Consider the following 27,840-nt stretch of genomic DNA (forward strand, 5'->3'; position numbering starts at 1 on the left):
TAGTGTATTATATAGGCATCAGACCCACTAAATCTTCAAGAACCTAGTGGCTCTGGGTCAAAAAAAATAGTGAAAAAAGTAAAAAAAAAAAAAAATTCTTATAGCAGCACATTTATCACAGATTAAAAAATAAAATACACTACACATGTTTGATATTAGCACGTCCGTAACAACCTGATCTCTAAACGGGTCATGTTACTTTCCCCGCATGGTGAACGCCATAAAAAAAAAAAAACTGATGAAATTTAAATTTTGCCCACCTCACTTCCCAAAAAAGGTAATAAAAGTGATCCAAAAAGTTGTATGTATGCCAAAATGGTACCATTCAAACCGCAACCTCATTCTGCAAAAAGTTTGCCCCTACATGAGAAAATCGCCCAAAAAATATAAATAAAATATGGCTCACAGATTATGGAGACCCTAAAACTTTTTTCTAAAATGCTTTTATTGTGTTAAAGTAAAATAAAATTAAAAAAAGTATACATATTAGATATTACCGCGTCCGTAAGAACCTGCTCTATAAAAATATCACACTACTCAACCCCTCAGGTGAACATCATAAAAAAAAATGTTTTAACTGTGCCAAAAAAGCCATTTTTTGTCACCATACATCACAAAAAGTGTAATACCAAGCGATTAAAAAGTCATATGCACCTTAAAAAATAGTACCAATCAAACCGTCATCTCATACCAAAAAAAATGTATTAGGTTAGTACAATAAAAAGGTATACCTGCATACCGCAATACTCTCGGATTTTGTAATCTAATTTATATATACTTATTTCATTTATTTTCAGTAGTATGATTAAGTGGTGAAAATTATTAGTGCCCCCCCATTTTTGACTGTGGTATCTTATCTGCCCCCCCCCCCCTATATATTGTTCCTAGAGTCGCCACTGCCCAACACACAAGTTACCAAGGTGCAGTGTAGCTATGCTGATTTGTGTTCCAGTGCCGCAGGCTACGTGTCTGCACGCCATGTACCAGAGCGTGCAGCACTCTCTGTTTGTTTGTCTGTCTTGATCAGCTTCCAGTCGCTCCTGATGACTAAGTTGCATAATTAAAGCAACTAAAGAAACGCGTCAAGCAAATTAGGCTTTTGTTGCCTACCCTAAGAGATAGGGGAGACCTTCAATGAAGAAAGCAAGACTTATTTGTAGCCAATTCTATTAGTCTGTAGACAAGGGATAGCAAATCAGCATAGATACACTGCAAATTGGTAACTTGTTGTGTGTTGGGGGATTATAGGTGGGGGTGTATGGAGCGCTCATTGCCATATTTCCACCCCCCTGATATCCAGTTATCTATCTGCTCCCTTTGTGTATACATAGTCCTAGGTTTTGGTCTGAGTAATTTGACAAGTAGTTGACAATATACTCACACCTAGTGATAATGCTATCTAGGATGGTTTACATTTTTTATTTACACAATTGAGTTGAAAATACCCATATTTTAGCAATCTGACCTTATTGTTCAGCCTGGGGCACTTGGGCTTTAGCTGAAGAAGTCAGGACGATTGGAGCACGCTAGACCTGTCAAAGGCCGAGTAGCCACACAAGTGCATGGACCAAGCAACACCATGAAAAGGGAGAGCGACCATGGAGAGCAGGACACTGGCCATAGGGATAGGTATACATTTGGCTATACAATCCATGAAGTTTATTTCATGATACACAATGATGTAGACTCTTAAGAATTATTTATGATTTTCAGATCAGTAAATTGTATTTTCCAGTTATTGTTCCTCAAGTTCCCAACCACCTCAAAGACCTGATCAAATGTACCCACATATGACTTATTCCGGAACAGGGTACCATAAACCATTACCACCACCACACCTTTTGGGGACCTCTCACATTTTACCTTCCTACTAGTAATATTTGGTTGAAAACAAAATTTGTCTTCTTGTACTAGAGCAAGTAAACACGCACTCACGCTCCTGCCACCTTTGTATTTCCCCCTGGCTGACATGTATGTTAGATGAAGTACAGCATTTTCCAGGAAGTGCTGAGGGCCCCAGTTTTTCTTATGTGGTCCAGACGAGGTATTTTGGGAATTAAGGAGACTGTAGTACCATTCACAGAAATCACGGGTAAACTTTTCACAGTCAACTGGCCAAACACCTTCTTCCCCCTGTAAACAAATGCAACATAAGCTAGGCCTAGGTGAATATAACATGCAATCATTGGATTGTATAAAGTAATGGAATTGTATCCATTACAATATAAAAAGATCGGTATATTCCAATGTAGTGCTGCCACCTGCTGCCCTACATTGGAATATAGCTGTTAAAGGTATTAGAGCCTCAGCAGGCCCTGGCCTTTAACAGACAATAAATAGCTTCCCCGATCGCCGCCTGGGGAGCTTTTCCAGACCCACAAGTACTTCCGGGTTTTGCTCTCTCAGATGCTGTGGTTATTCCACGCTGTACAGCCTTACCATAACGCCTGTGAATGGAGCGGCTGCCGCTGTTTCGGTCTTCAACTTAACATTTGCAGATTGTCGCGCTGTCTGTGACATGGAGCGGGTTGTCCTGTACGTCACATTCTGTAAAAGATAAAATAACACTGGAAAACCTGAGGGCTGAGCGGTTCCTTATAAATTCTATGGACTTGTCACACTACCTCGCTGTCAGGCATGAATGTCATAAATGTCTTTCCATTTGGTGACCACTTCAAGGTCACACTTACCCCACTGACTGGTGATGGCGGAGATTTCTGCGGTGTACCCTTCACTCCTTCGCTTACAGTATATCCCTCATCAATTCGCAGAGGACAAGTGGACCTTTTAGATGATCGGACACTGTGGCCAAGGTCGTACTGCGGCAGAGAACAACAATGGAGCGGATTTACTAACCCTATAGATGGTGGATAGAGGATGTCACCAGATTTATCACAGTGACTCAGACTGGATGATAAATGTGGTGCAGGAATAGACACTTTTGTGTAAAAACCCTATTAGATTGCCCAGTACTGGGGCACGACATGCACCGATCAACAATAAATACGGTGTGTGAGAAGAACCCCTTAAAAGAGACATCTTGGCTTATTAACTGTTACTGCAGCCGTGTACAAGGCCAAGTTCACACTTCAGTTATTTCCATCAGTTCTTGTGAGCCAAAACCAGGTGTGGGTCTAAACACAGAACAGGTGCAGATCTTTCCATTATACTTGATGTCTGTGGAGCCTCCAATCCTGGTTTTAGGCTCACAATCACAGATGGAAATCACTGATCAAATAACTGAAGTGTGAACTCAGCCTAACCTGTAAGAACTGCCAGTCCATGCATGCTGAGAACTGAGACTAATGCACCTGAACTTGCTTCTTCAGCAAAGAACCGTTCTACTATTACCTTGGCCTCATTATTTCCTGCACTGCTACACTGCACCGACATCTTCAGCTGCCATGGGACCCTGCCTTGTACCCCACAATTCATCACCATCAAGAACACCCCGAACCGCTAACAGGCAAAAGAACACCAGACCCAGGGTGTGCCCCAAAGAGAGTAAAAGGTGTGCCCTTCTTATCACTACACGACCTAGGAAGTGTCCGTACAACTACTCTTATCCTCCACACTGCCTCTGCAGCTCACATATTGTCAGATGTTCGGTGGATGAGATGACTACAAGACATACAATGCAGCAGAAGATGCTGTACTGATTTGTTCTTCTTAAAGGGGTACTCCCCACATGCCCCCATTTGAATGGAGCGAGGATCAAGCATGCACACCACCACTCCATTCAGTCCATAAGACCGTCTAAGCAAGCCGAGTACAGCTCTATTTCCGGCAGCCCCACAGAGTTAGAATAGAGCGGTGGTGTGCATGCTCGGCCGCTGCCCCATTCAATCAGAGGACACAAGACCCCCCCACCCCCCCTCCCCATTCTATCTGGTTGTTTGAAGTATTACAGAGGAGATGAAGGAATCAGGTAGTGGGCCAGTGAACTTTAGGTGGTGGAAGTTCCTGGACATTTGCCCCATTGCCCTCCTTATAATCTGGATGGACCTATAACCCTCTCTTACATGTCTGTTGTAGTTAACATTTACATCATCCATGTAATAACAATTCTGGAGAATCTATTCTTCATTCTATGAATGAATTACTAGCACTTTGAAGTGAAGGTCCAGATGGGTGTTACCAGTTGGGGGGGGGTGTCCCTGCATAGTCTGACACTATCATATCAGTTCTGTCATTATCAGACTGTGCAGCTACGCACCTCCAAATGGTAACACCCAGCTGGACCTTCATTGCCAACTGATAATAGTAATTCAGAACTTCTACCAGGAATATTACAGGAATGGCACAACATAGAGCCATAGGAATAGATGCTCCAGAATTGTCATAACATGGAGAATGCAAGTAGTTAGTGAAACAGACATATTGCAGGTTGTCTTTGAGTTTTACATGGCTGTGCACCTATAGAAAATCGTATATCTGTGTATATATCAGCATACACTGCATTATGAAGCCTTACCTCGCCAGCTAAGGACGGGGATGTCTGGGAAGTCACCACTTCTCTAGTACTTTTTTCATCATGTGTAGATTGATATACAGGTGGAGGCGGGGAGACTTTTTTCTTATGTTGCTGAAAATGTGAATTATACAATTTTAATATAATACTGTGGTTTTACTGATCAATATCATAATGAGAAATAACTCATCTACCATCTCCTGTGCAAACCTGAATCCATGACTTTAGAATGAAGAATTTTACCTTTACAATGTTAAAATAAATCCATCAATCAAACAATTTGCAAACTGCATTAAAATAGAAAAGAGGTTTTGCTCTCTTTCAGATGCTGTGGTCAGCATCTGAGGGGTTACGTGTCTGAGATCAGCATTTTTGGAGATTTCTAAAAATCTTCCCTAAAAACATTACCATTATTCCACGCTGTACAGCCTTACCATAACGCCTGTGAATGGAGCGGCTGCCGCTGTTTCGGTCTTCAACTTAACATTTGCAGATTGTCGCGCTGTCTGTGACATGGAGCGGGTTGTCCTGTACGTCACATTCTGTAAAAGATAAAATAACACTGGAAAACCTGAGGGCTGAGCGGTTCCTTATAAATTCGATGGACTTGTCACACTACCTCTCTGTCAGGCATGAATGTCATAAATGGCTTTCCATTTGGTGACCACTTCAAGGTCACACTTACCCCACTGACTGGTGATGGCGGAGATTTCTGCGGTGTACCCTTCACTCCTTCGCTTACAGTATATCCCTCATCAATTCGCAGAGGAAGAGTGGATCTTTTAGATGATCGGACACTGTGGCCAAAGTCGTACTGCGGCAGAGAACAACAATGGAGCGGATTTACTAACCCTATAGATGGTGGATAGAGGATGTCACCAGATTTATCGCAGTGACTCAGACCGGATGATAAATGTCGGTGCAGTGATGGACACGTTTGTGTATAAGCCCTATTAGATTGCCCAGTGCTGGGGCAAGACGAGCACCGATCAACTATAAACACGGTGTGTGAGAAGAACATCTTGGGATATTAAAAGGCCTTTCCGGGATTTTAATATTGATTGCCTATACTCTGGATAGGTCATCAATATCAGATCTGCAAGGGTGCCGGATGTCGGAAGAGAAGGCAGCGCTTGTGTGAGCGCAGCCTTATATATTACTTTAATGCTTACCTGCTCGCCGTCAACATCGCAGCGCTGAGCAGGTGTAATTAGAAGAAGCCGCCCCAATTACTTCAGTGGGACGGCTAGTTCCTACTCAAGTGTGTGCTACAGAGCCGCCCCATAGAAGTGAATTGGACGGCTTCTTGTAATTACAGTGTTCACCGCTGGGATGTTGATGGCGAGCAGGTAAACATTGAAGAGAAGGCAGCGCTCACACAACCGCTGCCTTCTCTTCCTATAGATAGGTCATCAATATTAAAATCCCGGGAAACCCCTTCTGTGTAAGAATTGCCAGTCCATGCATGCTGAGAACTGAGACTAATGTACCTCAACTTGATTCTTCAGTAAAGAACCGTTCTACTATTAACTTGGCCTCATTATTTCCTGCACTGCTACACTGCACCGACATCTTCAGCTGCCATGGGACCCTGCCTTGCGCCCCTCATTTCATCACCATCAAGGGAACCCTGAACCGCTAACAGGCAGAAGAACCCCAAACCCAGGGAGTGCCCCGAAAGGGAGTAAAAGGTGCGCCCTTGTTATCACTACACTGTAACCTCTCTTACATGTCTCTTGTAGTTAACATTTGCATTATCCATGTAATAACAATTCTGGAGAATCTATTCTTATGTTGTACCATTTGTTGTATTATTCCTGCTGGAAGTTATAAATGAATTACTAGCAGTTTGCAGTGAAGGTCCAGATGGGTGTTACCAGTGGGGGGGGGAGGCTGCATAGTCTGACACTATTATATCAGTGCTGTCAGTATCAGACTGTGCAGTGACGCACCTCCAAATGGAAACACCCAGCTGGACCTTCATTGCCAACTGATAGCAATTCAGAACTTCTACCAGGAATATTACAGGAATGGCACAACATACAGTTGCAAGAAAAAGTATGTGAACCCTTTGGAATAATATGGATTTCAGCACAAATCGGTCATAAAATGTGATCTGATCTTCATCTAAGTCACAGCAATAAACAATCACAGTCTGCTTAAACTAATAACACACAAAGTATTAAATGTTACCATGTTTTTATTGAACACACCATGTAAACATTCACAGTGCAGGTGGAAAAAGTATGTGAACCCTTGGATTTAATAACTGGTTGAACCTCCTTTGGCAGCAATAACTTCTAACCAAACGTTTCCTGTAGTTGCAGATCAGACGTGAACAACGTTCAGGAGTAATTCTTGACCATTCCTCTTTACAGAATTGTTTCAGTTCAGCAATATTTTTGGGATGTCCGGTGTGAATCGCTTTCTTGAGGTCATGCCACAGCATCTCAATCGGGTTGAGGTCAGGACTCTGACTGGGCCACTCCAGAAGGCATATTTTCTTCTGTTTAAGCCATTCTGTTGTTGATTTACTTCTATGCTTTGGGTCATTGTCCTGTTGCAACACCCATCTTCTGTTGAGCTTCAGCTGGTGGACAGATAGCCTTAAGTTCTCCTGCAAAATGTCTTGATAAACTTGGGAATTCATTTTTCCTTCAATGATAGCAAACCGTCCAGGCCCTGACTGCAGAAAACCAGCCCCAAACCATGATGCCCCACCACCATACTTCACAGTTGGGATGAGGTTTTGATGTTGGTGTGCTGTGCCTCTTTTTCTCCATACATAGTGTTGTGCGTTTCTTCCAAACAACTCAACTTTGGTTTCATCTGTCCACAGAATATTTTGCCAGTACTGCTGTGGAACATCTAGGTGCTCTTGTGCAAACTGTAAACATGCAGCAATGTTTTTTTTGGACAGCAGTGGCTTCATCTGTGGTATCCTCCCATGAAATCCATTCTTGTTTAGTGTTTTAAGTATTGTAGATTCGCTAACAGGGATGTTAGCATATGCCAGTAGTGTTTTACATATTGTAGATTTGCTAACAGGGATGTTAGCATATGCCAGAGACTTTTGTAAGTCTTTAGCTGACACTCTAGGATTCTTCTTCACCTCATTGAGCAGTCTGCGCTGTGCTCTTGCAGTCATCTTTACAGAACGGCCACTCCTAGGGAGAGTAGCAGCAGTGCTGAACTTTCTCCATTTATAGACAATTTGTCTTACCGTGGACTGATGAACACCAAGGCTTTTGGAGATACTTTTATAACCCTTTTCAGCTTTATGCAAGTCAATAATTCTTAATCGTAGGTCTTCTGAGAGCTTTTTATGCAAGGCATCATTCACATCAGGCAATGCTTCTTGTGAAAAGCAAACCCAGAACTGGTGTGTGTTTTTTATAGGGCAGGTCAGCTGTAACCAACATCTCCAATCTCATCTCATTGATTGGACTCCAGTTGGCTGACACCTCACTCCAATTAGCTCTTGGAGATGTCATTAGTCCAGGGGGTTCACATAATTTTTCCACCTGCGCTGTGAATGTTTACATGGTGTGTTCAATAAAAACATGGTAACATTTAATTCTTTGTGTGTTATTAGTTTAAGCAGACTGTGATTGTCCATTGTTGTGACCTAGATGAAGATCAGATCACATTTTATGACCAATTTGTGCAGAAATCCATATCATTCCAAAGGGTTCACATACTTTTTCTTGCAACTGTAGAGCCATAGGTATAGATGCTCCAGAATTTTCATAACATGGAGAATGCAAGTAGTTAGTGAAACAGATATATTGCAGGTTGTCTTTGAGTTTTACATGGCTGTGCACCTATAGAAAATCATATCTGTGTATATATCAGCATACACTGCATTATGAAGCCTTACCTCGCCAGCTAAGGACGGGGATGTCTGGGAGGTCACCACTTCTCTAGTACTTTTTTCATCATGTGTAGATTGATATACAGGTGGAGGCAGGGAAACTTTTTTCTTATGTTGCTGAAAATGTGAAATTATACAATTTTAATATAATAGTGTGGTTTTACTGATCAATATCATAATGAGAAATAACTAATCTACAATCTCCTGTGCAAACCTGAATCCATGACTTTAGAATTAAGAATTTTGCCTCTACAATGTTAAACTAAATCCATAAATCAAACAATTTGTAAACTATATTAAAATAGATTAGAGGTTGGTATCAACAGTCTTATAGGATGTATCGGTGTACTGGACAGTGAAAATGGGACATCAGATGTGACAAGTTAAAGGGGTTTGTCAGGGGGTCGGAGCTTACAGAAATAATCTTTTTGGCCCTGAGCTGTATGCATGGCTCCCCTACTCTAGGATGGTGAAAGGACACAGTCAGACATAGGTGTCATTTAAACAAGACAGGTTACTGGTCTCACATGTGGGCAAAAACCACAGTAATCCTGTATATCTCCATGTAGCACAGTACTGAACAATCTACATAGTGTCCAACCTACTACCTGAGGAGGAGTAACCTTATGACTACCACCTCACACCTCCACTGCAAGTTGAGTACAAGCAGGAGTATGGCTGGATTTGTCACCAGCAGCTGCTTCTCTCCAGCACACACTTTCTCTCTTTCTCACTTTAGATCTGCAGGGCAGTGCTAGTTGTCATCTCATACACAGGTGCTCTCAGTATAGCTCCAAAACCTGCATAATTAGATCATGTGACTAAAGGGTCCTGTGCACCTAACAATATATTATCCAACACTGCAGTTGGCCACTAGATGGTACCACAACCTCAGTGCCATTTACAACATACATACAGTACAGACCAAAACTTTGGACACACCTTCTCATTCAAAGAGTTTTCTTTATTTTCATGACTAGTGTGAAACAACTGAAAATATGTCATATTCTAGGTTCTTCAAAGTAGCCACCTTTTGCTTTGATTACTGCTTTGCACACTCTTGGCATTCTCTTGATGAGCTTCAAGAGGTAGTCAACTGAAATGGTTTTCACTTCACAGGTGTGCCCTGTCAGGTTTAATAAGTGGGATTTCTTGCCTTATAAATGGGGTTGGGACCATCAGTTGCGTTGTGGAGAAGTCAGGTGGATACACAGCTGATAGTCCTACTGAATAGACTGTTAGAATTTGTATTATGGCAAGAAAAAAGCAGCTAAGTAAAGAAAAACCAGTGGCCATCATTACTTTAAGAAATGAAGGTCAGTCAGTCCTAAAAATTGGGAAAACTTTGAAAGTGTCCCCAAGTGCAGTCACAAAAACCATCAAGCGCTACAAAAAAACTGGCTCACATGAGGACCACCCCAGGAAAGGAAGACCAAGAGTCACCTCTGCTGCGGAGGATAAGTTCATCCAAATCACCAGCCTCAGAAATCGCAGGTTAACAGCAGCTCAGATTAGAGACCAGGTCAATGCCACACAGAGTTCTAGCAGCAGACACATCTCTAGAACAACTGTCAAGAGGAGACTGTGTGAATCAGGTCTTTATGGTAGAATATCTGCTAGGAAACCACTGCTAAGGACAGGCAACAAGTAGAAGAGACTTGTTTGGGCTAAAGAACACAAGGAATGGACATTAGACCAGTGGAAATCTGTGCTTTGGTCTGATGAGTCCAAATTTGAGATCTTTGGTTCCTACCACCGTGTATTTGTGCGACGCAGAAAAGGTGAACGGATGGACTCTACATGCCTGGTTCCCACCGTGAAGCATGGAGGAGGAGGTGTGATGGTGTGGGGGTGCTTTGCTGGTGACACTGTTGGGGATTTATTCAAAATTGAAGGCATACTGAACCAGCATGGCTGCCACAGCATCTTGCAGCGGAATGCTATTCCATCCGGTTTGCGTTTAGTTGGACCATCATTTATTTTTCAACAGGACAATGACCCCAGACACACCTCCAGGCTGTGTAAGGGCTACTTGACCAAGAAGGAGAGTGATGGGGTGCTGCGCCAGATGACCTGGCCTCCACAGTCACCGGACCTGAACCCAATCGAGATGGTTTGGGGTGAGAGTGAAGGCAAAAGGGCCAATAAGTGCTAAGCATCTCTGGGAACTCCTTCAAGACTGTTGGAAGACCATTTCAGGTGACTACCTCTTGAAGCTCATCAAGAGAATGCCAAGAGTGTGCAAAGCAGTAATCAAAGCAAAAGGTGGCTACTTTGAAGAACCTAGAATATGACATATTTTCAGTTGTTTCACACTTTTTTGTTATGTATATAATTCCACATGTGTTAATTCATAGTTTTGATGCCTTCAGTGTGAATCTACAATTTTCATAGTCATGAAAATAAAGAAAACTCTTTGAATGAGAAGGTGTGTCCAAACTTTTGGTCTGTACTGTATATGTAGTGCAGTACATAACAGTGCAGTCCAGTCTCAAAATGTGCTTTCCACTGCGGCTCTTGCAATGTCCATCATATCTTGCCCAAAGTTTTAGACTGCTTATACACGATTAGAGACTATCCCACTATTAGACACCTAGATACAAGGTCCTTTCACCAAACAATACCTTCTTTTGTGGTACCCCTGCTGGTATCCCCTAGCAGCAAGTATTATACATTGCCACACTTACAGTATGTGTGGGAAAATATTAGAGATTGCAATAAACATAGGGTACACAAATGCTGGCGTACTGTTCCCAACCAATTTCAATCTTCCTCCCTCCCACACTTCCACATGCTCTTTCTCCTCTTTTGACCCTATAACAGATGAAGAAGTCTCCAGGCTTCTCTCTTGTTCTCGACCCACAACCTGCAGCAGTGATCCTTTTCCCTCACACCTTCTTCAGTCCCTCTCCCCAGCTATCATCACCCACCTCACTGCAGTATTTAACCTCACTCTTTCTTCTGGTATCTTTCTGTCCTCTTTCAAAGATTCTGTTATAACTAAAAATAAAAAAATCTCTTGAACTGATTTGTGCTGCTAACTACCGACCTATTTCTAATTTCCCCTTCATCTCTAGACTCGAATTATTTTACACTATCACACTACCTTACTGTCAGGCATGAATATCATAAATGGCTTTACATTTGGTGACTACTTTAAAGCGTACCTGCTTTTTATAAATAAAAAAGGTTGCATAGAGGATGTGCTTCTTTGTACAACTGTGAAGGAACAAGTCTTTTTGGGCTTCTCGAATGTCTCTTTCAGTCATATTATTCCCTGTTTTATCTGCACAGCTAGATGCATTTCTCTCACAAGCAGGAGGCATCTCCCTTCACTGAAATCTGCCATCACTGTGCTGCTGCGACATCCTTTACCTTATTTCCCATAATGTTTGTTTTAAGGGATAAATCATACTTACAGACATGCACACAGGAGGCTCCTATAATCTTCAAAAGCAGTTCTTTTTATCAAGCTCACAATCTTGCCTAGTTCTGACATGCTCCCATTTCCTGTGAACCATCTTCTGTGTCTCTGTTGCTAAGGACTGATTTTGCCTGACAACAGGCAATGGACTGCAAATTAGGTGGATGTGAGACCCCTAGTGGCCATAACTTTGCAGATTTTTTCAGGTGGATGCAGGCATTACTTTAAAATAAGTGATATATAAATTTGCTAGTTACACCATTCTCTATTAAATTAAATGAAATTGTGTAAAAGTACAGTGACTCTTTAAAGTTATACTTACCCTACTGACAGGTGATGACTGAGATTTCTGCGGTGTACCCTTCATTCCTTCAGTTACAGTATATCCCTCATCAGTTTGCAGAGGAGAAGGGGTTGTTCGAATTCTTTGGCTGACATAATACTGTAGTAGAAAAAAACAATGGGGCAGATTTACTAATCCTGTAGATGGTGTAAGTCTAGGTGGTATAGACTGGCACCAGATGTATCACAGTGCATCAAACTGGATGAAAAATGTGGTGCAGTGATAGACACTATTGTCTAAAGGCCCTATTAGATTGCTGAATGTTGGGCAAGATGAGCACCAATCGATAATAAACATATGAATTGACACTTGTTTGCATCAGCCTATTACACAGGCGATCTAAAGTGAATGGGGGAGGAATGATTGCTACAGTAATAGTTTTTTCCCCATTTAGATCAATTGATTATAAACAAGACATCCCTGATTACACAGGGAGATATGCTGCTGATAATCATGCATTTTCCATTCTGATAAGAGATAAAAATCAGCCGACAAAAGAGCGCTTGCTTGTTTATCAGCAGCCCAATTATATAGGCAAATTATAGGGTATGAGCAGGACTAATAGAACGTTAACTCTATATCAACTGTAACAGAATTTTACACCAGAATTGTGAATCAAGTGTGGCACAAAATGTTGCATTTTATACCACACTCCCTTCCCTATGAAACCATGCTCTTTTCCTGTTAACCCATACCCCCTTTCAGACAAGACACAGATAACTTCTGTAAACCCAAATGTGCCACATTTACACCAAAATCTAGGTGCACTCACATTAGTAAATGTGGGTCACTATTTACAGATGCAAAAATAAGAATTATTCAGTTTTATGTGAAAACACTTTAAAAAAAATATTTGAAAACAAGAAAACAGGTGGTGAACGTTACTATGTGATGGAAGCTCTCAGACAATTTTCAATGGACCATTACCAATAATCTGACTTAAAGAAGTTCCACCCTTTAAAATCTTTAACCAAAATCACCAAATGGTCAAAAATAACTAAATAAGAATAGTATTCAGGGGGTATTATTTATCCTAATGGAGAGCACCCACTAGGTGTAAGAAGTCTTATAGGCCAGTCAATGCGCCTCTGGATTTCTGGGAAAAAAGATATGCAAATCAGCTCTCCTTCCTAAAATAAAAGAAAGCTGAGCCTCTGGTGCCACTAGATGTAAGATAGCTATCCTATAAGTTAATGCTTGTCCTTTAAAAAAGCTTGGAGGCATAACTTGAAGCTTAGCTTTCTATTCTTTTTGGAAGGAGTGCTAATTTGCAGATCTTTTTCCCTAGAAACTCAGAGAAACTTTGTCTGGTCTATAAGACACCTTAAAGAGGTTGAAACCACAGTAAGCAGGATTACAACGACAGTGAGTCCTAAGGGGAACCCCGCCCGCTTTCCCTGCCTACTTGCAGTGCAAGGTTGAGGCGGCAAGTCCACAACTAATCGACGTTTCCTACTATGCTAAAGTGCAAGACATAAACACACAGAGACGGAGTCGTATGGAAATGGGTCAAAATCAAGCGGACAATACAGTACCAAAGCGCAAGGCAGAAGGTAGTAAAATAGCTAAGCCGAAGTCAGAACCAGACAAGAAACACAGTACCAAAACACGAGGCAGAGTGGTCAAAGGCAAGCCAAGGTCAATAATAGAAGAAATCCAAACGCACACAGAAATGGAACCAGGAGCACAGCTAGGCAGTCAATGACTGGTATAAGGCCAGGAAGGGGTTTAAATAGAGCACTGAGTCCCAGGATCAGAACCTGATAGGTCCATGACTCTGCACTTCATTAGTCAGAACACTAGCACACAGGAATAGATCAGCTGAGCAATCAGCCCACTCCTAGTCTCCTCTAGCACATGTCCGCTGTGGGGAGAAAGAGAATTGCATCCTATTGCTAATGACGCTGTCGCATCACCATGGGGTGTGGCTTAGTCTGTCTTTCCAGGTACAGTTTCCCCAAAGCTGGAGATCTTGCCGCTGGAACCCGGACAGGTAAGTTTGTGACAGGGGTTGTCCCATCTGGGACAATGGGGTCATATTGCTACGATATTCCCCCAATGTCTTATAGGTTCGGATTCCACCTCTGGGATCCGCACCTATCTTTAGAACGGAACCCGAAAAGTGCCAGCATTCCTATGCAAGTGCCAAAAATAGCCAAGCGTGCACTCGACTATTTTCGGAAGTCCCACTAAAATTAATGGGAAGCGCGCAGAGCTAGCACGGCAACCGCTCCATTCACCTCTATGGGGAGCACCACTCTGCTATTTTTGGCTGTCCCATAGAAATTAATGAAGGACTGCTGCACATGCAGACTGCACCCTCCGGCACTTTGCGGGCTCTGTTCTAAGAATAAGTGTGGGTCCAGAGGTGGTACCCACACCTATCAGATATTGGGGGCATATCCTAGCGATATAACCCCAATGTCCCAGATGAGATAACCCCTTTAAGCCTACTAGGCGCTCTCCTTAAAGAGAAATAGCAACTCTTTGAATCCTGGCAAAAAACAGTACTCTCTATTCTGCACTAATGAGCAGCAAATACCCCAAAACAACTGTCCGCAAAGGAGGTACTTACTTAGCTATTACCCAAATTATAGTATTGATAACAGGCACTCTATCACCAAGAACTGTATTAAAAAGCGGTATTTTGTAAAGCAGTACAACTAAAATAGAATAAAATAAACCACAAAACACCAAGAAAGGAGGCCCTAATACAGTGAGGAACAGAAATATTTGAACACCCTGCGATTTTGCAAGTTCTCCCACTTAGAAATCATGGAGGGGTCTGAAATTCACATTGTAGGTGCATTCCCACTCTGAGAGACAGAATAAAAAATAAATAAATCAGGAAATCACATTGTATGATTTTTTTTGAATTTATTTGTCTTGCACTGCTGAACATAACTATTTGAACACCTGAGAAAGTCGGTGTTAATATTTGGTACAGAAGCCTTTGTTTGCAATTACAGAGGTCAAACGTTTCCTGTAGTTCTTGATCAGGTTTGCACACACTGCAACAGGGATTTTCGCCTACTCCTCCACACAGATCTTCTCTAGATCTGTCAGGTTTCGGGGCTGTCACCGAGCAACACGTAGTTTCAGCTCCCTCCACAGATGTTCTATTTGATTTAGGTCTGGAGACTGGCCCTCCACAGATGTTCTATTGGATTTAGGTCTGGAGACTGGCTAGGCCACTCCAGAACCTTGATATGCTTCTTACGGAGCCACTCCTTGGTTATCCTGGCTGTGTGCTTCGTGTCATTGTCATGTTGGAAGACCCAGCCATGACCAATCTTCAATGCTCTGACTGAGGGAAGGAGGTTGTTGCTCAAAATCTCACAATAAATTTCCCCATTCATCCTCTCCTTAATACAGTGCAGTCCTCCTGTCCCCTTAGCAGAAAAGCACCCCCAAAGCATGATGTTACCACCCTTATGCTTCACAGTAGGGATGGTGTTCTTGGGATGCAACTCATCCTTCTTTTTCCTCCAAACACGACATGTGAAGTTTAGACCAAAAAGTTCTACTTTGGTCTCATCTGACCACATGATTTTCTTCCATGCCTCCTCTGGATCATCCAGATGGTCATTGTCAAACTTCAGATGGGCCTGGACATGTGATGACTTGAGCAGGGGAACCTTCTGTGCAATGCATGATTTGAAACCATGACGGCGTAGTCTTCTACCGACAGTGACCTTTGAAACTGTGGTCCCAGCTCTCTTCAAGTCATTGACCAGCTCCTCTCTTGTAGTTCTGGGCTTATTCCTCACCTTTCTTATCATCAGTGATACCCCACGAGGTGAGATCTTGCATGGAGCCCCAGTCTGAGGGAGACTGACAGTCATCTTTAGCCTCTTCCATTTTCTAACAATTGCTCCAACAGTTGATCTATTTTCACCAAGCGGCTTGGCAATTGCCCTGTAGCCCTTGTGGAGGTCCACAATTTTGTCTCTGGTGTCTTTTGACAGCTTTTTGGTCTTGCCCATGGTAGTAGTTGGCATCTGACTGACTGTGGGGTGGACAGGTGTCTTTAAAGAGCTCAGACAGGTGCTATTAAGTTAGATTAATGAGTGGAGTAGAGGTGGACTTTTTAAAGACACAGTAACAAGTCTTTGACAGCCAGAATTCTTGCTGTTTCTCAGGTGTTCAAATACTTATGTTTAACAGTGCAATACAAATAAATTCTTTAAAAATCATACAATGTGATTTCCTGAACTTTTTATTTTTATTTTGTCTCTCAGAGTGGGAATGCACCTACAATGTGAATTTCAGACCCCTCCATGATTTCTAAGTGGGAGAACTTACAAAATTGCAGGGTGTTCAAACACTTCTGTTCCTTACTGTAGATAAAAAAATATGTTGTGGGATTGCAATAATATACACAATATACACTCACCTAAAGAATTATTAGGAACACCTGTTCTATTTCTCATTAATGCGATTATCTAGTCAACCAATCACATGGCAGTTGCTTCAATGCATGTAGGGTTGTGGTCCTGGTCAAGACAATCTACTGAACTCCAAACTGAATGTCAGAATGGGAAAGAAAGGTGGGCTACAACAGCAGAAGACCCCACCGGGTACCACTCATCTCCACTACAAATAGGAAAAAGAGACTACAATTTGCACGAGCTCACCAAAATTGGACTGTTGAAGACTGGAAAAATGTTGCCTGGTCTGATGAGTCTCGATTTCTGTTGAGACATTCAAATGGTAGAGTTCGAATTTGGCGTAAACAGAATGAGAACATGTATCCATCATGCCTTGTTACCACTGTGCAGGCTGGTGGTGGTGGTGTAATGGTGTGGGGGATGTTTTCTGGGCACACTTTAGGCCCCTTAGTGTCAATTGGCCATCGTTTAAATGCCACGGGCTACCTGAGCATTGTTTCTGTCCATGTCCATCCCTTCATGACCACCATGTACCCATCCTCTGATGGCTACTTCCAGCAGGATAATGCACCATGTCATAAAGCTCGAATCATTTCAAATTGGTTTCTTGAACATGACAATGGGTTCACAGTGTACTAAAATGGCCCCCATAGTCACCAGATCTCAACCCAATAGAGCATATTTGGGATGTGGTGGAACGGGAGCTTTGTGCCCTGGATGTGAATCCCTCAAATCTCCACCAACTGCAAGATGCTATCCTATCAATATGGGCCAACATTTCTAAAGAATGCTATCAGCACCTTGTTGAATCAATGTCACGTATAATTAAGGCAGTTCTGAAGGCAAAAGGGGGTCCAACACCGTATTAGTATGGTGTTCCTAATAATTCTTTAGGTGAGTGTACAGTTCAGTTGAAAAGTTGTATATTTTGCTATATTTCTTGAAAAAATCTCTTTAAAAAGTCAAGATAAAACAGAGAGATTGAAAATTAAGTAGCTGGAATATTCCATAAGTCCTTCACAGTAAATCTCTGAGAGTCAGGAGAAAGTCTCACGATCCAGTATCTATTGTGTATCCAGTTCATCCAACAGTTGCACTGTTCCACCTGGTTAGATGATATTATATCCAAGTGTCAATTCATAAAGCTTTGTCATGTCCAAGTAATAATTCATAAAATACCAATTCATAAAATGTTATAAAATGTCACAAACAGGCACTTGTTCATAATTGTATAGAGTTCATATATAATTGAATTTATGGGTTAGTAATTGTATTTGATAATCAAAATAGATTAGATGGTTAGTCCCATTTCAGAAATCATTACTTGCGATCATACAGGTCCTTCTCAGAAAATTAGCATATTGTGATAAAGTTCATTATTTTCTGTAATGTACTGATAAACATTAGACTTTCATATATTTTAGATTCATTACACACCAACTGAAGTAGTTCAAGCCTTTTATTGTTTTAATATTGATGATTTTGGCATACAGCTCATGAAAACCCCAAATTCCTATCTCAAAAAAATAGCATATCATGAAAAGGTTCTCTAAACGAGCTATTAACCTAATCATCTGAATCAACTAATTAACTCTAAACACCTGCAAAAAATTCCTGAGGCTTTTAAAAACTCCCAGCCTGGTTCATTACTCAAAACCGCAATCATGGGTAAGACTGCCGACCTGACTGCTGTCCAGAAGGCCATCATTGACACCCTCAAGCAAGAGGGTAAGACACAGAAAGAAATTTCTGAACGAATAGGCTGTTCCCAGAGTGCTGTATCAAGGCTCCTCAGTGGGAAGTCTGTGGGAAGGAAAAAGTGTGGCAGAAAACGCTGCACAACGAGAAGAGGTGACCGGACCCTGAGGAAGATTGTGGAGAAGCACCGATTCCAGACCTTGGGGGACCTGCGGAAGCAGTGGACTGAGTCTGGAGTAGAAACATCCAGAGCCACCGTGTACAGGCGTGTTCAAGAAATGGGCTACAGGTGCCGCATTCCCCAGGTCAAGCAACGTTTGAACCAGAAACAGCGGCAGAAGCGCCTGACCTGGGCTACAGAGAAGCAGCACTGGACTGTTGCATGTCATTCGGAAATCAAGGTGCCAGAGTCTGGAGGAAGACTGGGGAGAGGGAAATGCCAAAATGTCTGAAGTCCAGTGTCAAGTACCCACAGTCAGTGATGGTCTGGGGTGCCATGTCAGCTGCTGGTGTTGGTCCACTGTGTTTTATCAAGGGCAGGGTCAATGCAGCTAGCTATCAGGAGATTTTGGAGCACTTCATGCTTCCATCTGCTGAAAAGCTTTATGGAGATGAAGATTTCATTTTTCAGCACGACCTGGCACCTGCTCACAGTGCCAAGACCACTGGTAAATGGTTTACTGACCATGGTATTACTGTGCTCAATTGGCCTGCCAACTCTCCTGACCTGAACCCCATAGAGAATCTGTGGGATATTGGGAAGAGAAAGTTGAGAGACGCAAGACCCAACACTCTGGATGAGCTTAAGGCCGCTATCGAAGCATCCTGGGCCTCCATAACACCTCAGCAGTGCCACAGGCTGATTGCCTCCATGCCACGCCGCATTGAAGCAGTCATTTCTGCAAAAGGATTCCCGACCAAGTATTGAGTGCATAACTGAACATAATTATTTGAAGGTTTACTTTTTTTGTATTAAAAACACTTTTCTTTTATTGGTCGGGTGAAATATGCTAATTTTTTTAGATAGGAAATTTGGGTTTTCGTGAGCTGTATGCCAAAATCATCAATATTAAAACAATAAAAGGCTTGAACTACTTCAGTTGGTGTGTAATGAATCTAAAATATATGAAAGTCTAATGTTTATCAGTACATTACAGAAAATAATGAACTTTATCACAATATGCTAATTTTTTGAGAAGGACCTGTATGTACTTGGTAATCACTGTTCATGATTGTTCATATCTGGGCCTCTTTTGTTTCATAAGATAAATAGTATCATACCTATAAAGTGATATTCTATTCAGTTTTAAAGTAGTGATGGCTTTTGTGGAGGAGATCCCCGGCTAGAACACTCGTGTCTCGCTCAACGATAGATTGGCGTCCCACGTGTCAGGTTTACAAGCTGAGCCTTTAAACCAAGCCCTTACCTTTTAAATCCTTCTGTTTTTGTTTTTTTATTTATTTTTTATATCTCCTTTATATATTTTTTGCCCTTACCTTTAAATCCTTCAGTTTTTATTTATAAGTTTAGAAAAAGAAAAAAAGACAAATAAAAGACAAGAGATTTCAAAATAATAGATTAAGATATATTAAAGTTGCGTTAATGATGTGTTTTAGTGCGTTCCTCATAACTGTTTTATTAATCTTTTCTATTTTATTCTATTTTCTGTATTATTGATTTTATACATTTATGCATAGGTAAAAAGCTCTTTGTTACTTTACATAAGAGTTATTTATAAAATATATGATACTATAGAAGCCAATCTATTTTTCCTATGAGATGAAAAAATATATATACAGTATACACCAATATGGAGATCCAGTCCACCTCTTTTATCCATCTGTATGAGAAAACGTTACTCCACCCCTATTAGGGACATAAAAGGCACAAATGTATGGGGTATGTGAACTAGCCACTGACGAAGTAGCAGGGTGCTCCGAAACGCGTATGGCAGAATTATAATACACTAAAGGATATCCTTACAATATGGAGCAATAACAACCTATGATGTGACACTTTTCCGACAAGGCTTGAAGTTATACTGAGACAGCGTGCTGAATCAAAGGCTCGGCTTGTAAGCCTGACACATGGGACGCCACGTGACACGCCGAGCAACACGTGACACGCCGATCAGAGGCAACCTTCAGTCCGAGGTACAAGGAGCCGGACGCTTCTATCGGGGAGCGAGACACAAGCGTTCTAGCCAGGGATCTCCTCCACAAAAGCTATCACTACGGTAAAACTGAATAGAATATCACTTTATAGGTCTGATACTATTTATCTTATGAAACAAAAGAGGCACAGATATGAAGAATCATGAATAGTGATTACCAAGTACATATGATCGCGAGTAATGATTTATGAAATGGGACTAACCATCTAATCTATTTTGATTATTAAATACAATTACTAGTGTTGGGCGAGCATGCTCGGCTGAACACTAATTGTACTCGAGCATCACGATGCTCGGCACATCGCGGTGTTCGGCCGAATACTGCGTGTGCTCGAGGGCGATGCTCGAGTCTCCTTCCAGCCAATAAACATGCAGATAAGTACTGCCATTTACTGTAATGCTGTAGCTATGTTGGCTACTGGCATTGCAGTGATTGGCTGGCTGGAACGCGTCATCGGATGCTATATAGCACCCGATGACACGTGTTTGGCTCAGTCTTAGTCAGGGAGAGCTGGAGAGCAGAAAGGAGAGATAGTGTACAAGTGAAATAGGAATATTTTAGTTATTATATCTGTTATAGACCAAAAAGTCCTTTTAAGGACTATTGTTGTGTGTGGCAGCAATATACTGTATATTTTTAGCGCAACCTGCACTAAATTGCTAAAATTTGCTAGAGACACAAAAGTCCTTTTAAGGACTATAGTTATATCTGGCAGCAATATATATTTTTAGCGCAACCTGCGCTAAATAGCTTGCAATTGTTTGGCCGCTGCAAACAGTGACATTATCTGCGCTACATCTCCTGTGTAACGTGTGCGCAGCCTAAAACTGTCTGTGACATCCAGTGTACTTTTTCTGTAGATGGTGTCTGTTGAAGACAGTTACATTATCTGCACTACATCTCCTGTATAACGTTTGTGTATCCGAAATATCAGTGAAATTCAGTAAAATTTTTTTGCTGCTGGTGGCAGCGACATTTACTGCGCTACATCTCCAGTATAACATTAGCCCATCCGAAATATCAGTGACATTAAGTGTCATTTTTTTTCTCCGCTGGTGACAGCGACATGATCTGAGCTACATCTCCTGTGTAACGTGTGCGCAGCCTAAAAATATATGTGACATCCAGTGTACTTTTTCTGTAGAAGGTGTCCGCTGCGGATAGTTACATTACCTGCGCTACATCTCCTGTACAACGTTTGCGTATCCGAAATATCAGTGACATTCAGTCAAATTTTTTTGCTGCTAGTGGCAGCGACATTACCTGCGCTAAATCTCCAGTATAACCTTTGCCCATCCTAAATATCAGTGACATTAATTCAGTGTAATTTTTTATTAGCCGGTGGTGACAGCGACATTACTTGCGCTATACCTCCTGTTTAACGTGTGCGCATCCTAAAAATATCTGTGACATTCTGTGTACTTTATTTGCGCATACACTTACAAAACCTGCACTACTGTACGTGTGACATACTTCCAAGCTATATACCATTTGATATGTGCAAGGCAAGCAGTAAGGGACGGGGAAGTGGGCATGCTGCTGATGGTGCATGCAGAGGCCGTGGCCCTGGGTGCGGTGAAACTGTGCCTGCTGCCAGAGCACAAGAAACACACTCATCCACGATACCTAGCTTCATGTCCCAGTTTGCAGGGCGGCGCAGGACACCACTCTGAAAGTCAGACCAGTACGACCAGGTGGTCGGTTGGATTGCAGCAGATAATGCTTCCAGTCAGTTAAGCACCACCCTGTCTTCCACAAAGTCCAGTCTTAGTAGCCAAGTGTCTGGTCAACAGAATCCTCACCCTGATACTCCTTCCACCCACCATAGAGAGTCTCGGCAAACAAGTGATCCCACACTCGGATATTCTGAGGAGCTGTTTTCATCGCCATTCCTCAATTTGGGCCTCTCGCCAAGCCCACTTGAAGAGGGACATGAGGAGATCATGTGCCCTGATTCCCAAACTCTGGAGCATCCACAGTCACAAGAAGATGACGATGGGAATGGCAATTAGTGTTTCACAAGGTGGATGATGAGACACAGTTGCCAATAAGTCAACTGAAATTAGTATCTCAAGAGGTTCATGATGAGAATGAGACACAGTTGTCCATAACTGAGGTTGTTGTTAGGTCAATAAGTCAGGAAGATGACCAGAGTAAGGAAGTGGAAGAGGAGGTGCTGGACGATGAAGTCACTGACCCAACCTGGGAAGGTGGCAAACCGAGCGAGGACAGCAGTACAGAGGGAAAGGGATCTGCAGCACCGCAACAGGCTGGAAGAGGCAATGGGGTTGCAAAAGGGAAAAGGTAGGTCACATCAAACAGACCCGCAACTGTTCCCCGGAGCGCCCCTTGCGGAAATCTCCCTTGCCAAGGGGTAGATGTTCCGCAGTCTAGCGCTTTGTTGAGAAAAGTGCAGACGATAAAAGAATTGTCATTTGCAATCTGTGCAGCACCAAAATGAGCTGGGGTGTGAACACTAGCAACCTCACCACCACCAGCATGATCCGCCACATGGCATCAAAGCACCCTAATAGGTGGGCCGAACGCCTGGGTCCACAACCAGTGTCTGCGGGTCACACCACTGCCTCCTCTTCCCCTGTGTTACGTGCTGACCCATCCCCTGTCCAAGACGCAGGCCCGAATGCCTCCCGCCATGCACCTGGACCTTTGCAAGCACCATCAGTTAACACATCCACTTCTGTGTCCCAGCGCAGCATACAGATGTCTATACCCCAGGCCCTTGAACGAAAGCGCAAATACCCAGCCACCCACCCACAGACCATAGCACTAAATGCGCACCTTTCAAAATTGCTGGCCCTGAAAATTATGCCATTTAGGCTTGTGGTCACTGAGGCTTTCCACAGCCTGATGGCAGCGGCTGTCCCACAGTATTCTGTCCCCAGATGCCAATATTTTTCACGGTGTGCAGTCCCAGCCTTACACCAGCATGTGTCCCGTAACATAACCTGTGCCCTGACCAAAGCAGTAATTGGGACGGTCCACTTAACGACTGACACATGGACAAGTGCTTTTAGCCAGGTATGCTACATTTCCCTGACGACACACTGGATGAACGTTGTGGAGGCTGGGAGCGAGTCGTATCCTGGGATGGCACAGGTGCTACTGACGCCAAGGATTGCGGGCCCTACTTCCATCAGGGTCTCCGCCGCCACCTACGTTAGTGGCTGCAACCCTCCCTTCTCCTCCTCCGCCTCCTCCTCCACTTCCACCTCTTAATTATCATCTTGCAGCACCAGTCAGCCATCAGTCAGTAGCTGGAAGCAGTGTAGCACTGCAGTGGGGAAGCGGCAACAGGCCGTGTTTAAACTGATCTGCCTAGGTGACAAACAGCACACCGCCGCAGAGCTGTGGCAGGGGATAAGGGACCAGACTGAGCTGTGCCTCTCGCCACTCAACCTACAACCAGGCATGGTTGTGTTTGATAATGGCGGTAACTTGGTGGCGGCTTTGGAACTCGGCAAGCTCACACACATACTATGCCTAGCCCACGTGTTCAACCTAGTGGTTCAGCGGTTTCTCAAAAACTACCCCAATTTGCCTGTGCTACTGTTGAAGGTGCCGCGTGTATGCCCATTTCCAAAAGTCATCGATGGCTTACACTAGTCTGGCAACGCTGCAGCAGCGCTTGCAATTGCCAACTCGACTTTTGTGCGACGTGAGCACACGCTGGAACTCCACGTTCCACATGTTGGCCAGGCTTTGTGAGCAGCAGAGGACAGTAGTGGAATACCAGCTGCAACATAATCGTCACCTTTCCAGTCAGCTTCTGCTCTTCACAAGCGAGGAGTGGGCATTGATGTCTGACCTCTGTGAGGTTTGACGTAACTTTGAGGAATCAACACAGATGGTTGCCTCCGCTACAGAAGGTAGTACCCATGGTAGTTTTATTCCATCTGTTCAGCGTGGATGTGTAGAAGAGGAGGAAGAGGATGAGGAGATTGAGTCATCCACCTGATGAGGACAGCGAATTCTCGATGGTTGGGACTGGCACACATGGCTTTATGATAGGCTGCCTTTCCCGTGACTATCGCGTTGTATGCATTTTGGCCAACACTGATTACTGGTTGTTCACTCCTCTCGACCCCCGCTACAAAGAGAACTTCTCATCTCTCATTCCTGTGGTGGCCAGCGTTTTGTCAGAGCGGATATTTAGTGCTGCTGGGGGCATAATAACTGATAAGCGCATCCGCCTGTCAACTGAAAATGCTGACCGGTTGACTCTTATAAATATGAACAAGGCCTGGATTGCCCCTGACTTCTCTACTCCACCAGAGGAAAGCGGCTGAACATAAAGGCACTCTAAATGTGGCTTTTATGGTGTATAGAATACACTGTATTCCCATGCACCCCTTCCACCACTAAAAAGGGTATATGGTTCATGGCGGAGATGGCGGAGGTTCAGTAGACATCGCTTATCTAGACTTTAGTAAGGCTTTTGATACTGTCCCACATAGAAGGCTTAATAAATTAGAGTCTTTGGGCTTGGACTCCCATATTGTTGAATGGATTAGGCAGTGGCTGAAGGACAGATAACAGAGGGTTGTAGTCAATGGAGTATATTCAGACCATGGTCTTGTTACCAGTGGGGTACCTCAGGGATCTGTTCTGGGACCCATATTGTTTAATATCTTTATCAGCGAAATTGCAGAAGGCCTCGATGGTAAGGTGTGTCTTTTTGCTGATGACACAATAATTTGTAACAGGGTTGATGTTCCTGGAGGGATACACCAAATGGAAAAGGATTTAGGAAAACTAGAGGAATGGTCAAAAATCTGGCAACTAAAATGTAATGTTTATAAGTGCAAGATAATGTACCAGGGGCGTAAAAACCCAAAAGCAGAACATAAAATCAGTGATACAGTCCTAACCTCAGTATCTGAGGAAAGGGATTTAGCGGTCATTATTTCAGAAGACTTAAAGGTAGGCAGACAATGTCACAGAGCAGCAGGAAATGCTAGCAGAATGCTTGGGTGTATAGGGAGAGGAATTACCAATAGAAAGAGGGAGGTGCTCATGCCGCTCTACAGAGCACTAGTGAGACCTAATTTGGAGTATTGTGTGCAGTACTGGAGACCATATCTCCAGAAGGATATTGATACTTTGGAGAGAGTTCATAGAAGAGCTACTAAACTAGTACATGGATTGCAGGATAAAACTTACCAGGAAAGATTAAAAGACCTTAACATGTATAGCTTGGAAGAAAGACGAGACAGAGGGGATATGATAGAAACTTTTAAATACATAAAGGGAATCAGCAAGGTAAAATAGGAGAGAATATTTAAAAGAAGAAAAACTGCTACAAGAGAACATAGTTTTAAATTAGAGGGGCAAAGGTTTAAAAGTAATATCAGGAAGTATTACTTTACTGAGAGCAGTATTTGCAGAAGTGGTAGCTGCAAATACAGTGGAGGAGTTTAAGCATGCATGGGATAGGCATAAGGCCATCCTTCATATAAGATAGGGCCAAGGGCTATTCATAGTATTCAGTATATTGGGCAGACTAGATGGGCCAAATGGTTCTTATCTGCCAACACATTCTATGTTTCTATGTTCAATCTCCCTTTTCTCGTCCTCCTCCATATCAACATGCTTATTAGGCTGCCCTCGCTCCTAATTTTAAAGAGGGTCAGCTCAGCAGCGGGCCCTTACCCATAATGTTTTAGAGGGTCACCAACAGGCCCTCACTCATAATGTTTTTGAGGGTCACGAGCAGGCCTTCAAACATAATGTTTTAGAGGGTCAGCTCAGCAGCAGACCCTCACCCCTAAATTTTTAGATGGTCAGCTCAGCAGCAGGCCTTCACCCACAAATTGTTTTTAGATGGTCAGCTCGGCAGCAGGCCCTCGCCCACAAAATTGTTTAGATGGTCAGCTCAGCAGCAGGCCCTCACCCTTAATGTTTTAGAGGGTCATATTTTTTTAAGGCTGTGTATGATGCCCTCCTTTATGTGTAACAAAGGGTGTATTGGAGTGCCGGGTCCTTGTAATTTTTGGCAGCTCTTTCACTTAGTGCATAGGCTTTATGAGTGTAGGAGTCCCACTACCTGAACAATTGTACTACAATGTGAATGAGGCCCTCCATTATGTGATATATAGGTTGTATCGGAGTGCCTCTTCCTTGTAATTCTTAGCAGCACTTGCACTTTATATACAAGTAAATATACAGGAAAGAATGTTTCCTAACAATTTTTCCTCTAAAATCAATTTTTGGTGCGTATTATTGTCAGTCTGTAAAAGTGGCGTACTACTCGGACAACATCAATCCCAGCAGCGACCTGGGAGTCCAAGATGCATCCAGACATCCTCTTCATGCTGTTCCCGAACCATTTCAGTGGTGTTTCCATCAATTTCTGACCTTTTCCTGTGAACCAGACACCCTCCCCTCTTGCATGGTTTAATGCTCGGGTTCTCCCATTGACTTCCATTGTGCTCGGGTGCTCAGTAGAGCACCCGAGCATCCCGAGGTGTTCAACTCGAGCACACGAGCACTTTGGTGCTCGACCAACACTAGCAATTACTAACCCATACATGCAATTATATAAACTCTATACAATTATGAACAAGTGCCTATTTGTGACATTTTATAACATTTTATGAATTGGTCTTTTACTTGGACATGAGAAAGCTTTATGAATTGACACTTGGATATAACATAATTTAACCAGGTGGAACAGTGTTACTGTTTGATGAACTGGATACACAATAGATACTGGAACGTGAGACTTTCTCCTGGACTCTCAGAGATTTACTGTGAAGGACTTATTGAATACTCCAGCTACTTCATTTGCAATCTCTCTGTTTTATCTTGGCTTTTTAAAGAGATTTTTTCAAGGAATATAGCAAAATATACAAATTTTTAACTGAACTGTATATTGTGTATAATATAAAATCTATTAGGGCCCCATTTCTTGGTATATTGTGGTTTATTTTATTCTATTTTAGTTCTACTGCTTAATAAAATACCGCTTTTTAATACAGTTCTGGGTGATTGAGTGCCTGTTATTAATACCATTACCGATTTTCCTCTCTGGACTGTGGGGTAGTCCATACACAAGAGCACCTAGGTCCAATTGGTGAGAGGGTAAGCCGCTATATATGTTTAAAAGTTTGAGCATTTACTTATAGGCTAGCTACTTTACATATGGTGGCATGAAAGGCTCAACTTTATTGGTCTCTACTCTTTTCTATCTTCCTTTTGACAGCCGCATGTCGACATTTTGAAAATATCAGTGGAGACTGGGCAGGAAGACACATTACTGGAGACTTTCTTTCGCTGCTGAACTGACACATCGGAGACCTTCTTCTGTTGCTTTGTTATTGAAGGAGAAATCAAAGGATCTACACTAAAGTTCGCTACTGCAATGATTTCCTGTAACACATAGACTAACTGTTTTATCTAAATTTAGTTAGTTAGAAGTTTATTGCTTTAAACTAAAAACTAGCA

At 42.6% G+C, this 27,840-nt stretch overlaps 1 protein-coding gene across 3 annotated transcripts in view; it reads right to left on the minus strand.

Moving 5' to 3' along the window:
• Positions 1 to 1,427: 1,427 nt before the first annotated feature.
• LOC122933078 overlaps positions 1,428 to 27,840 on the minus strand; it is a 45,917-nt gene continuing 19,504 nt past the window's right edge. For all 3 annotated transcript variants that reach the window (XM_044287831.1, XM_044287833.1, XM_044287832.1), the window contains 8 exons: positions 12,092 to 12,211; positions 8,352 to 8,462; positions 5,157 to 5,285; positions 4,906 to 5,013; positions 4,475 to 4,585; positions 2,691 to 2,819; positions 2,440 to 2,547; positions 1,428 to 2,133 (listed from right to left, as the gene is read on the minus strand). In XM_044287831.1, the coding sequence (XP_044143766.1) occupies positions 1,690 to 2,133; positions 2,440 to 2,547; positions 2,691 to 2,819; positions 4,475 to 4,585; positions 4,906 to 5,013; positions 5,157 to 5,285; positions 8,352 to 8,462; positions 12,092 to 12,211 (1,260 nt within the window). In that variant the 3' untranslated portion in view covers positions 1,428 to 1,689. The remainder of the gene's footprint in view (positions 2,134 to 2,439; positions 2,548 to 2,690; positions 2,820 to 4,474; positions 4,586 to 4,905; positions 5,014 to 5,156; positions 5,286 to 8,351; positions 8,463 to 12,091; positions 12,212 to 27,840) is intronic.

This window comes from Bufo gargarizans, chromosome 3, assembly GCF_014858855.1.
Source record: "Bufo gargarizans isolate SCDJY-AF-19 chromosome 3, ASM1485885v1, whole genome shotgun sequence".
NCBI classification, from domain to species: Eukaryota; Metazoa; Chordata; class Amphibia; order Anura; family Bufonidae; genus Bufo; species Bufo gargarizans.